At 41.1% G+C, this 12,062-nt stretch overlaps 1 protein-coding gene across 5 annotated transcripts in view; it reads right to left on the bottom strand.

The window, feature by feature from the left end:
- The window catches only part of ANKS1B (ankyrin repeat and sterile alpha motif domain containing 1B), a 353,409-nt gene that overhangs the window by 321,603 nt on the left and 19,744 nt on the right, over window positions 1–12,062 (bottom strand). For all 5 annotated transcript variants that reach the window (XM_081022470.1, XM_081022465.1, XM_081022475.1 and 2 more), the window contains exon 3: window positions 4,185–4,341. In XM_081022470.1, the coding sequence (XP_080878596.1) occupies window positions 4,185–4,341 (157 nt within the window). The remainder of the gene's footprint in view (window positions 1–4,184; window positions 4,342–12,062) is intronic.

Here is a 12,062-nt window from a genome sequence, read left to right as displayed (position 1 = left end):
GCAGTGTTCGCTGTCCACAGAGGTGCTAAGAACTACAGCAACCTTTTTCCCTAACCGGTTTGGGGTCGCCTCTGGTTCTGGTGAAGGCCAAATAAATGCACCCCGACTCCTTTGTTCTCTTAGATTCAAGTGGATGGCTAGGGCAGCTCAGAAATACCCTCGGGTGCACGTGCAATGGTTGAGGACCGGCTGGAAAGCTTAAATCCTGCCACAGCTAGATGGGAAATGGATTGAATAAAAGGTTATATGAATTGGCCCTGCCCCATAGCTTGACAAATCACATCTAGGAGTGGCTAGGAGCTAGGTGAAGTCATAGATCTAAAAAAAAGTGTAGACTTGGACACACTGGCCAGCATCTGTTTTGACTTGAAATGTTCATTTTGGGCTTCTCAGAAGTATGTAAAGGCAAGAAGCAGGCAGGGGGAGTGCCAGCCAACAATGGGGCCCACCTGAGAGGTGCCAGAACTATGCCCTGGTGCGCTCCAGCTGAAAAAAAGCACTGATTAAATATAATGATCAAAGATGAACCATAGAAGCCCCAATGGAAGAATTAATTCCTTTAAGGAAAACATGAATGAGTTTTATATTGTTTGTTAAATATAATGTACCAAAATGAACAATAAATATACATGTTCTGACTTTTTAAAATCTTACTATCTCTAATAAAAAAGAGCCTAAATAAATTATAAAGTGTGACACTGCTTTTAATGTAATATTGGATAGTTTTTCAAAGCAAAATGTCTTCTGCTTAAGATTAATGATCACTTGATCAATATATAGACTAAGAGAACAGACAGGTGATTTTAATGAAACATATTTTAGCTACATTAATTCTGATGTCACATAACTTCAAGATTTAAAAAAATAAAACCCCTGATTTTATTATTTACTCATAATATTAGTTTCCAGCCTTTCTGCCTGATGGCAGGCCTCCAAGGCAACTCACAATAAATTAAAACTATTGACACCTCTGTCACTGAATAGACATATTTAAGATGTCATCGCATAAGGAAGAGAATTACTCAACTTCTTAAATTAAATGAAAGAAAGAAAAGATGAAACAAAATACACTGTAATGACACACATAATGATTACACATGCTAGACAGAAGGTTCATCCCACATGGCTTATACATATATGATTAAGGCATTTCCTTCCTATTAAAAGTGGATGAAGGTAGTACCAATACAATTAGCTATTAGGTTTCTGTTTCTTTTACAATCTTCCTAATACCTGCCATCTCTGTATTTCAGCTCTGTATTTTCTCTATTTCTTCCCTTAACTATTTTTATCATAACTCCGACAGCGTGCCTAAGGTTCCCCCTCCCCAGTTAGTGCCCTGATTGTTCCTCCTCAACATATTTCTATATTTATTTCCTAGTTTCACACTCCTAGCCATCATTAAACACCATCCCCTCTACACAGTTTATCCTCTGCTCTCTCTCCTAGTTTATGTATTGTAGCACCTTAGCATCTGCAATCCAGCAATCTCAGATAAAAGCTCAACAGCAAGGGAAGAAGCCTCCATTGTCATTTACATAAAATCAAAGATAGCAGATTTATCGTTCTCATGCCATTGTTGTGAATAGGAGCTGCTTTAATTACTCTTAAACTCCAGATTTAAGAATCAAACGCCTCCAAAATCTTGTAGCTTTCTCATTAGGATCACTATGAAGGAGACTAATAAGGACCACTAGAGGGTGCAACAAGAATGAGAAGACAAAAATAATCTACTGTTAAGAGATGAGCAGTTACAGGAGCCATTCACACAAAATTTCTCCTTATTTTTAATCCAAGGAAAGGAAATTATTGCCTAGGTTTTCCTAGCTCAGAAAATCATGATCTTATTACTGCGCTTTTATTTATTTTTTAATATGTAGCAATAGGAGAAAGCATCTAAAGGAAGCATTGAAAACAAATTATCTGCTAATGTAACTATTTTACTGTGATTTTTATGTTATTAAAATCTAAGTTCCATACAGCTGATTTCAAAAGACATGAACAAATCCCAGTTTTGCTTGTCTAAAATCATCAGTTTGTTCTTATGTTCTGAAAATGCTTCTAAATCAAGAAAAGTAAGAGAGAACCATGTGTGATTTTTAAGCATTTAATTAAAGAGGGAACTCAATTAAAAATACTGTCTGTCAGTATTTTTCAGTCTGTTTCTTAGTCATGTTCACCAAGATAATATATAGCCAATATAAATATTTCAGGAAATATATGGTAAAACTAGATTTTTTAAAATATTAATTTCCATATCAACTATTTTTTCATTTAAAATAACACATTTCATTGTTTTAAAACAATGTCATTCCACACTTTTTTATTTGTAAAGTTCTTTTCATCAACTACAAACCCAGACAAGCCATAACCATATACAAAATCCTTTTTTAAAAGAGTATTCATTTCACCATATTGGGATGTAGTCAGTGGTGCCTTTCACTGATGAACAGCTCTTTGATTCAGTTAAGGACAGAATAGGGAGGCAATTTTTACCAGTTCTGCCTGCTTCTTTGAAACCATTTGTGGTACCTCTCAGCCAAAGGGACAAGAGAACCTGAAAAAGATACCTCCCTCCCTGTACCACTGGTGGATACCTTCGCTGGATTAAGGTGCCTTCCATCGTTGAAGAAACCTCTGGATACAGCCCATTTTTATTTCTCTCTGCACTCAGCACATTTTCATCTATTTTACATCTTGACCAGTTATTACTGAATAGATCCTGATGTGAGACGGAAGTTAAGTCTCCTTCCTTACTTTAATATATATCCCTCCTGAGCAAAACTGAAAACATTTCCATATTTGATGATTTAACAAAACACTGTTAAATGTATGCAAATGTAAAAGAAAAAACTCTCATAGTTATAAATCAGTATGTTAAAATAATTATAATAATTAAAATAATACCTTACATCAGACACTTTCTGTTTTCTGTGTAATACACTACCCTCTTCTTTATGGGGTGGGTGTGTGGGAGAGAGAGAGAGAAGGAGAGAGAGAGAGAGAAAACCCTAATTTCTCCTATCCTATCATGTCTGGCAACTTTTTCCTAAAAGCACAACTCCTGCTGTTCTGGGAAAACTTTTCAGTATGGCTGATGTTGTGCATTCCTCTTTAAGGAGGAAGTAATGGAACAATAAGAGGCTAATAAGAATTCCTGGTGTACGAATTTTGTTTTCAGATATTGTGGGATTTCATTGGATACAATATACAGTACATGTTTCCATTAGATTCATGTAGATTCATTATAGTGATCAGGAATCCATGTACATACAGTATAGACAATGGCAATAGTTTTGAGTATCACGTGCTATGGTAAGAAATATCTTCTAAAAATATACAATATTATAAACATTTGGGGGGCATCTTATCTCATTTTAAGAAAGGCAGCCTTGATATTCAGTATAGTGTTGTGTAGTGCTAGGCTGTGAAGAAGTCTGCAATATACAACGGAGCTCAGAGGCCTTTAAAAATGGTATGAAATCACTGATGTATTCTTTATTTTTAATTTCTTGGTTTAAAAAGATTATGGGCATACAACATCACATCACCTAGGTTGAAAACCTACAACACACAGTGATTCTGAAATACAAAATTCTTTTTAAAAAACCATGGGACTACACTGCTTGTCTGTAAAGAATTCAATAGTAGCACACCCTACTACTGCTTAGTAGTACAGTAATCGTACCAGTAGTAGATGACATGGTAGGGCAGCAGTGTTCACCTGTCCTTCCAACAGTTGAGTTGCTGCTGCTTACTGGCATGGAGAGAGGGAGGGTAAGGTGATGAGAAGGTTGATGCTGTGCGAACACACTGGCAGGAGTGCCAGATTGGCACTGCTAGTGCATATACACCATGCTGAACTCCCAGGAACTACCCCTCTGCACCATCCACTACTGAACAGTATCAATGCCTCAATAGTCATGAGAGCTGTCAAATAAGACTATGCTGAATACAATTCAATAGTAATAATAATGATAAGAACTGTTTAAATGCTAATGTCTGCTATTTTAAAATTAACTGGCCTATCCATATAGCTCTACAAACACAATGATCCTTATTCGCAACCACAGAATTTTTTAAGCATGAAGAAGCTTCATGAATCCGTCCATATAGCTGTAAGAATAAAATTATACTTACTTGTGTTTTCTGAAGACATAAACAAAGATATTTAATAACGTCACCTGTTCATTCACTCTGGAATGTGATGGCCCATGATGGATAAGAATCTTCACAATCTCTACATCTCCTTTCCAAGCAGCCAAGTGTATAGGAAAATACCCTTTATTATCTGCCACATTAGTTGATGCTTCAAACTGAAGTAATTTGATAACTACATCCCTGAAAAACATAAAATATGACCTAAGGATTGACAACAAGGTTTCTTTGTAAAGCTGGTTTATCAGAGCACATATTGTCATGATATATTGGAACCAAACAAGCACAGCATTCAGTCTTTACTCAAATGACAGCAACACAAGAGCAAAGAAGCTAGTATCGCTAAGGCATTTGCAAATGGTTGTAAGAATTATATCTCACAGGATAAGAGAGTAGATATTTCATAATCACAGAAGGTTTGTTCTCCTTGGGTATTCCACAGATATTCATAATGACATCAAAAGAGCAAAGATAATATCCATATTTTAAGAGACAGATTACAGGGAGTATAAACATTTGATATACCCGAGGCTTGCAGCTAAAGTTCTGGATGGTTAACAATTTAATATCAGCAGTCCCTTACTTGCCTTGACTCTGCTCAGCAATCCACTAGCTGCAAAGTTTCCTTGAATGACATCAGAAAGACCACTGCATCTTCCTGGACAGGAAGGAATATGAAGGTTTCTAGTTACAGTTGAGTCTTGTCTGAGAAACATAGCCTTTCTGAGCTTTATCCTTTAGTTGGTTCTGTATCCTTTGGCTGGTTTTGACTTATGGCTTGCTCTTTGTTCTTGTCTCCTATTTTGTCCTTCAGTTCTTGCTTACTCTTCAGTCATGCCTCCACATTCGTCCATTAGTCCTGACTGACTTTGTCCCATCACTCTGATATTCTAATGCAATTTCTACCCCCTGACTCTCAGACCATTGCCTATGGATTAGCACTGATACCAGCTTTACTACCTCTTCGGCTGTCCTTTCTCTTTTCCTCCACAATACTAAATATCAGACCTCGTAACTCTTCTTTCTCCCTTTATTCTGTACCCCACTCTTACATTTCAATTCCCCTTCAATCAGTGGTGCAGGTAAGTAATTAAGGTGCTGGACTTAACGGTCTTATTATTATTATCATTTATCTTATCTTATCCACCCCCTCCATCCCCTATTTCACCATTCTGTGCTTTACAAGTACTTATACATTCCTGGTACAGTACAGAGACAACCAAAAACCAGTTTACCAACCCAGATTAAGAAAGAATAATACTTTGAGCATGGGCAGTTTTAGGTCAACTGAACAATGGGGAGATATTCTAGCTGGATGGTCATGGATACTGGGATGGTAGGGTAAAAATCATGGCTTTGTTCCATCTTTTGTGGATACTTCCTCTTTCACCCAAACACTTACAAAGACATGTTATAATAGTATTGTACCACACAGGTAGCTGCTGAAGAAATAATGCAAGAGTACCATGAGATCATTAGCCAATTTTTGCAAGTGCAGGGAATGGAATATTCTAGCAGAAGGAGAGAAAAGAGGGTTGTAAAAGGGGGAAAGAAAAATGGAAGGTGAGTGAAAATATTTGACACAATTTTAGCTTCAGTTGTGTCAACTAATATAAGAGACTTTAAATAAGAACTCTCTTCACAACAGACTGCCAGATGATCTAACTGTTCCATTGAGAAAGTCTTGCCCAGGGTTTTTAGAGCCTTCACACGGCAAGCGCCTTGCTTCCTAAGTAAGGAAGAGCTTAAAAGCAGGTTTCATGTTGCATTTTCCTGGTGTCCTTCAATTACATATAGTTGAAATTGTACAAGTTAAAGGCATGTAAGATGTGATCATATTGTAATATTTTATAATTGCCAGAACTTCATACTTCCAGGCATTAACTGTTTACAAATATAGGTCAGAATTTATGCACCCTCACTTTAATGTTCTGCCCTCTGCTCTGTTAACTCACCAATTTAAGACAATTCCATTTAATGAACATCTTTGGGTCATGTTCTTTTATTCTACCATTGTATAGAAAGCCGAGAGAGAGGCTGACTCTTCCTTTATTATGAACTCTACCAGGAAGACTCACTGAAATTCTTGTTATATTATTGTTTAAACAGGTAGTTAAATTTTTCTATCATCAAGAAACAGATGGTGAAGAAAGAACTTCCTTTTTGCTCTTCCATAAATATTATCTATTTCTTAATTATGTAAACTAATTATTCTCTGTTTATCAGCTTATATTGGTTGGTGGTCATAATGAAATATATCACCCAAAACCATGTTATAATCATAACTGAACTATTCTTCTATATAATAATAAGGTATTCAAATTTTAAGGTTCTTAGTTATGTTTCTGATCAGATCCCAGCCTTGCAAAGTGGCTCGGGTGAAGGAAAGCATTGCTTCTGCACATAACTGTGGCATGATGGGAAGTCTTGCTTCTAAGCTTTACTTTTGCTCACACTACACAAACCGTGCTGATGCTAAGACATTCCCTCATCACCATGGTACGTTCTGTTCACCTTGAGTTCACACCATATCAATCTGTACTTACCCCTCCTTGTACATTCCTTTTTCGTACCACTCTGGTACGGGCAGTCTGAAACCATGCCTGTGTAAACTCCGCGTTCCTTTTCCCAACCTTTAACCTGTCTATGATTAATGTCTTATATGCAATAAATAATGTCTTATATGCAACCCTTGCTTTGTACTTATGTTAACCAATCAGCAACAAGCACACACGTGGCAAACGCTGTATAATATCCAATAAAAGGGACTCTCCGGGGCTTGCTCCGGAGACACCTCCCGTATGACACCTACTTGCTCATCTGTCGTTCATTTCAACCCAACATCTGGTGACCCTCGACGTGCCAGATCCCTTTACGCAGCCTCATACTTCACTCGACTGGAAAAGTCTCAGCGCGCTACACCGTGAGTATGGGGGGGGGAGCTTACAAAGTCCCAAAAAGAGCATGCTAAAGAACTGTTTCATTTAGTCAGACAGAGAGTAGCAGGTGCGCATATTTCCTTGAAAGAAATTGAACGATTGTTATGTCATATTGCTTGTGAGTGCCCCTGGTACCCAGAAATAGGGTCCTTGGGGATGGAGACTTGGCAAAAAATCGGAAAAACCCTCTTCGCAGAACCGAGGGCTCCGATTCATTGTCTGCTCACTTGGCAGAAGTGTGCGGATGCCGTCGCTAGATTAGGTCCCCAGGCGTCTCCGTCAGCACCCGCACCAGACAATTCCCCACCAACTGCCCTGCCACCTGCCCTTTTAGCCGCAACAGACAATCTACCTCCTTACCCAAAGCTTTTGCCTCCATCGCAACTTTCTCTAACCCCCCCTTCGCCTCAGCCCACATCCACCCCCCCATCCCCCCTTCCCTCCCTCCTTCGCCTGCTCCTACAGGAGCTGTGCGTGCTGCACTTTTTCAGGCTAGACAGGAAGGAATTCTTTCCTTGGAAGAGGCGGCGGGGTGGGCCGGGGAACTGCCGTCTGCCTTCCCTATTTCTTATACTAACCCTGGCACTGCGCAACAACAAATTATGTATGAGACGCTTCCTTATTCTATTCTGAGAGAATTAAGGAAAGCCATTACTGATTCCGGCCTAAAATCCACTTATGTGACAGGAATGCTGGAGGGAATAGCAACTGGTTATACAATGCTACCTCAAGACTGGAAAGATCTGATGCGCATCCTTTTATCCCCGGCTCAGTATGTGGTACCTGAAAGTGAATTTAAGCATTGCGCTGTAGCCCTGGCTGATCCACAGCATTCAGCCAACCAACTCTTTGGTGCTGGTCCGTATGATAATGTACCAGCCCAGGCGCAATTAACACCTTTGCATTTTAGTCGCACCGCGACCTGTGTGCAATGCGCCTTTCGCGAAGTCCCTGTCTCAGGGCAACCACTTAGCTCCTTTGTTAATATTAAGCAACAACGTTCGGAGCCCTACCATCAATTTATAGATAGATTGAAAGAATCAGTCACTAGGCAGATTGATGACACTACAGCTCAAAATGAATTGATGAAAAAATTGGCTTTTGAAAATGCAAGTACTGACTGCAAAAAGGCTTTGAAGTCGATCATACATCGCCCTAAATATGACCTGGCCGATATGATTCAAGCCTATGCAGATGTTGGAAGCCAGAGTCATGCAATGTCCTTGCTTGCCGGTGCCATCCAGGCTGGCAACAAGCCCACTGGGAACTGCTTCAACTGCAATCGCCCAGGTCATTTTGCTAAACAATGCAGAGCCCCTGGCGGGGGTGCAAACAGGAATGGTGATGCCAATAAGGCTAAGCCTTCCAAGAAATGCCCGAAGTGCGATAAAGGCTATCATTGGGCAAATCAGTGCAGGAGTTCGGGAAACTCCTTAGGGGCCCCACTCCCGGGCCAGGACAAATAGGGAGCCCTCCGCCGTTAGTCTCCACTATTAAAACAATCTCAAAGGATACATGCTCTGATTTTACCATCGACTTAATTAATCAAGAAACCAAAGACACTGTTTTACCTGGTGAAATTGTGCTTATGCCCACCCAATTGGCAGGCCCACTACCTCCTAAAGACGCAGGTTTAATTTTACCCAAATTTTCTGCGGCAAAAGAAGGAATCCAGGTTATTCCAGGAGTCCTGGATCCTGACTATGTGGGCACAATAATGGTTCAACTTTGGAGCCATATGCCCATGCAGTTAAAGAAGGGTGAGTCCTGGGCGCATTTGGTGGTGCTCCCTTCTCACCCTACTGTTTCTATTATTGATAGTAATTTGCACGAGCTCTCTCCTTTTTCTCCACAGCTGTTAGCTGTAATCCAGCGGATTGGTCATCAGAAACTTCTTCGTAAGTACAAGATAAATGGCAAGGTTCTGGAAGGCTTGATTGACACAGGCGCGGACATTTCTGTAATTTCCAGTAGTTGTTGGGACCCCACGTGGCCCCTTGAGTCTGCCTCAGCAGTTTGGGGTGTAGGTGGACCTCAAACCTCTTCCAAAAGCATACAGTGGCTGCCTGTTTCTCTGCCTGATAGCTCTGAAACCATTGCATATATCCAGCCCTGTGTGTTAAAAATCCATCTTAATCTGTGGGGCAGAGACTTACTACAACAATTACAAGCTACCATTCAATTTAATGAGTAAGCTTGCACTCCCCCTCCACTGGAAATCAACCACCCCGGTATGGGTAGAACAATGGCCCATAACGGGGGGAAAGCTACTTGCTTTAGTGCTCATTTTCAGCCTTTTGTTTTTGCCTCTCTCTGCTTCCGCTCCTACTAGCGGTAACTACACACCAACAAATGTGTGGGAATCTTTTGCAAAGACCCTCAATATTTCTTCCTTTTGCCTAACCCAACAGGTATCAATAGGTGAAATCCTTGGCTCCTGCCTTATCCCTGTTTGCCATGACCCTTTTGACATACAAAATGATACCTGGTTTTTCTCATCCCTACCCCAAAATGATTCTCTCCGCACCCTTGGTTATTCCAGTTACTATGTCTGGGGTAACTAAGTGCGCCGACGCCCACCTCTGGCCATTGATTTATTGACCCCATACGTGGCTTCTTTTAATGTCACTTGCGCCCGTATGGTAAATTGCACAAAAACCAACTGTGTAAAAATGGGCAGGGATAATTTCCACTGCTCTAATTATGTAAATATTTCTTATGTATATAAATACACAGAACTACCTGCTGGCTGGTTCTGGACGTGTCCTGGCTATACATTTAATTACATTCCAGCAAACATCAGCCATGACACACCCTGTTGCTTAAGCCGTTTGTCCATCGTATTACCCAAAAAGCATCATTTGACCCGCTCTCGATATCGCCGCTCTATTGCATTGACTAACGATTGTGACAATTCAATTTCTCTTCCCAGTAGGTCTGAATATATCTCTTTAGCTGTTTCTCTCCTAGGAGTCCCTGGATTGGCTGTACGCAATAGTAGAAACATTAACTCTTTAGCTTGTTCTGCAGCAAAGGCCCTGAATTTTACTTCTCAAGCGCTTCATCTTCTAAATAAAGAGCAGAGTGAACTCCAGCATGGTCTTCTGCAGAACCGCGCTGCTATCAATTATCTATTGATGCTTCATCATTACGGCTGTGAACAAGTGGACGACATGTGTTGTTTTAATATTACTGATAATTCCAAAGCCATCCAAAAGCAAATCTCTCATTTGCAAAATCTTACACACCACATTAAACAGGACGTTGGACTTTCTGGCCTGTGGGACTTATTCACCCAGTGGCTCACTGGCTGGTTGCCAAACCTGAATTGGCTTCGTAATCTCTTTCAATATGCCATTATTATAATATGTATATTGATTTTGCTATGTTGCTTCCTCCAATGCATTCCTGGACTCATAAGTCTTTTGTCTCGCCTTCTCTCTCCCCCTCAACCACCCAATAAAATCATTGATGCCTACTTTGCGAAATTGCAGCACCAGCAGTAAACATTAGGGGAAATGTGGGCGGACTTATTTCAGGCATGCGCTGGCATACCACGTATCCCGAAATATTTTTGTCTTATTCACCCAGAACACCTCACAAATAAGAAAAGAAAGGAGGAGATGAAGGAAAGCACTGCTTCTGCACATAACTGTGGCATGATGGGAAGTCTTGCTTCTAAGCTTTACTTTTGCTCACACTACACAAACTGTGCTGATGCTAAGACATTCCCTCATCACCCTGGTACGTTCTGTTCACCTTGAGTTCACACCATATCAATCTGTACTTACCCCTCCTTGTACATTCCTTTTTCGTACCACTCTGGTACGGGCAGTCCGAAACCATGCCTGTGTAAACTCTGCGTTCCTTTTCCCAACCTTTAACCTGTCTATGATTAATGTCTTATATGCAATAATTAAGACAACCCTTGCTTTGTACTTATGTTAACCAATCAGCAACAAGCACACACGTGGCAAACGCTGTATAATATCCAATAAAAGGGACTCTCCGGGGCTTGCTCCGGAGACGCCTCCCGTATGACACCTACTTGCTCGTCTGTCATTCATTTCAACCCAACACTCGGGGAAGGCGTCATAAGAAGGACGCCATGTGCCCTTCAATCCCAGCCCCTCAAGGGCAAAGCTGGCTGTTCCCGAGCCAACCACACTTTGCAAGGTTGGGATCTGATCAGATCCTAGCCTCGCAAAGCGCCGCAAGGCTGGCTCAGGGAAGGTGGTGTGAGGAGCCCCCCCCCAAAGATGCCTGGAGCAATCACCCCACAGTGCCCCCATACACACTACACCCTACTGGCGCTGGGTATTTCAGCTGGAGCTGCAGTAAGTGCAGAGTCAAGATCACTCTGAAGTCAAGTTACTTTATACTCTGTGTATACTCAGAGGTCCCTCACATACAGTGTGAGTCAGTGACCTCTGGACCATCCAAAATAATTCTACCGGCTAGCTACCAGAGGATGCAATGCAAGCTGCAAAATGAGCCTTCTTCACAGCCACACAGTAGCCATGATTACATGCTTTAACCAGTGTTTGGGCAGCTTCAGAGTGAGACTTGGGTCACTTGCACTGAAATCTTTGTCCAGCTTGCTTCCTAGCCCCAAGTTCCCCAGAATATCAAGGGGACACTTGAGCTCCACAATGCCAGACAGGACACAGGAGCATTCATGTCAACCACCTGTTTCATCTTGCTGTTCTATAGTGAGACCAGGGCTTCAATAGAACTGACAGCTTTCTCCACTTAAAAATACCCCAGTGCATTCAGGAACACACCAGTTCCATCAGTCTCTGGGGCCAACCCTGACAACTGAGTGCATTTCACTACCCCTATTGTCAACCTATCCCTTGGGGCAAAGACTACATCATGCCCTGCCTGATGTGTGGGACAGATGATCATTTGAGACAGACCCATGGTTGTCATGGAGGCTATCAAGCCCCAAGCCCAGTAACAATC

The sequence above is a fragment of the Podarcis pityusensis genome, assembly GCF_964106645.2.
Source record: "Podarcis pityusensis genome assembly, chromosome: 10".
Taxonomy (NCBI): domain Eukaryota; kingdom Metazoa; phylum Chordata; class Lepidosauria; order Squamata; family Lacertidae; genus Podarcis; species Podarcis pityusensis.
The sequence above is the reverse complement of the archived record's forward strand: the minus strand, read 5'-3'. Positions and strand labels throughout refer to the sequence as shown.